Here is a 1,420-nt window from a genome sequence, read left to right on the forward strand (position 1 = left end):
AGTCTTATACCACTTTCTATATTCTATTAGAGTCTTATACTACCTTCCTATATTTTCTTACTTTCTTATACTACTTTCTATAATCTATTAGACTTATATACTACTTTCTATAATCTATTAGATTTTTATACCACTTTCTATAATCTATTAGACTTTTATACCACTTTCCTTTCTATATTTAAAGGTTAATGACAATGTGGCCGAGTGGTCTAAGGCGTGTGACTCGAAATCACTTCTCCTATGGAGGCGTAGGTTCAAATCCTGCCATTGTCGTACTTTTATATCATTATCTTACACTATCATATATTTATATCTTAAATTTTATGTGTTATATATATATATATATATATTTATATTTATATTTATATTTATATCAATCTCTATATCTATAATTTTTATTCTTACACTTAGTCTATTTTTATGACTATTCTATATTATATATTATATACTTATACATCCTTCTAATTTTTATACTTCCTATTCTATATATCTACCCATTTCTATCATATATTATTTATTTTTATTCTTTTTATATGTTTATTCTATATGACTATTCACCTTACTATTCTATCTATTTATTATTCTATATGACAAAACTACTTCCTATTCTATCTATTTATTATTCTATATGACTATTCACCTTACTATTCTATCATGTTTATTACTATTCTATCATGTTTATTACTATTCTTGTTTTTCTACTTTCTATTTCCTTCAAGGTAATAGCAAGAGTGGCCGAGTGGTCCAAGGCGTCCGTTTCAGGTACGGATCTCTTCGGAGGCGTGGGTTCAAACCCCACCTCTTGCATCTTTTAATAGTATATTCCTACTATACTTCCACCTATACTATACTATACTATACTCTTATAACTTATACTTTATACCTTATACTTTATACCTTATATCTTATATCTTATACCTTATACTTTATACTTTATATCTTTTCTATATGTTTTATTCTATAACTACTATAACTATATCCTTTATACTTTTCCTCTACTTATCTATTTTATGTATACTACTTATACTAGATATGTTATTATGTTCATATCCTACCACACTTACTCTTTATCTTTATTCTCTATATATTTATACTTGTCTATATTCTATATTTTTGTATCATCTAGTATGTTTCTATTAGAGTCTTATACCACTTTCTATATTCTATTAGAGTCTTATACTACCTTCCTATATTTTCTTACTTTCTTATACTACTTTCTATAATCTATTAGACTTATATACTACTTTCTATAATCTATTAGATTTTTATACCACTTTCTATAATCTATTAGACTTTTATACCACTTTCCTTTCTATATTTAAAGGTTAATGACAATGTGGCCGAGTGGTCTAAGGCGTGTGACTCGAAATCACTTCTCCTATGGAGGCGTAGGTTCAAATCCTGCCATTGTCGTACTTTT

General features: G+C 26.6%; 1 protein-coding gene across 1 annotated transcript, besides 4 other annotated features; it reads left to right on the plus strand.

Annotated features, from left to right (window-relative positions):
* Window positions 1–329: 329 nt before the first annotated feature.
* Window positions 330–374: a microsatellite.
* A 17-nt stretch (window positions 375–391) lies between these two features.
* Window positions 392–544: a microsatellite.
* Window positions 482–654: a microsatellite.
* EDI_210100 (uncharacterized protein) lies at window positions 629–964 on the plus strand (the record flags this gene model as incomplete). Its single annotated transcript, XM_001734942.1, has 1 exon — window positions 629–964. One exon carries the CDS (start codon window positions 629–631, stop codon window positions 962–964), a length of 336 nt encoding a protein of 111 aa, XP_001734994.1.
* Window positions 841–862: a microsatellite.
* Window positions 965–1,420: the final 456 nt, after the last annotated feature.

Source organism: Entamoeba dispar, genomic scaffold (genome assembly GCF_000209125.1).
Source record: "Entamoeba dispar SAW760 scf_1105229458827 genomic scaffold, whole genome shotgun sequence".
NCBI lineage: Eukaryota > Evosea > Mastigamoebida > Endamoebidae > Entamoeba > Entamoeba dispar.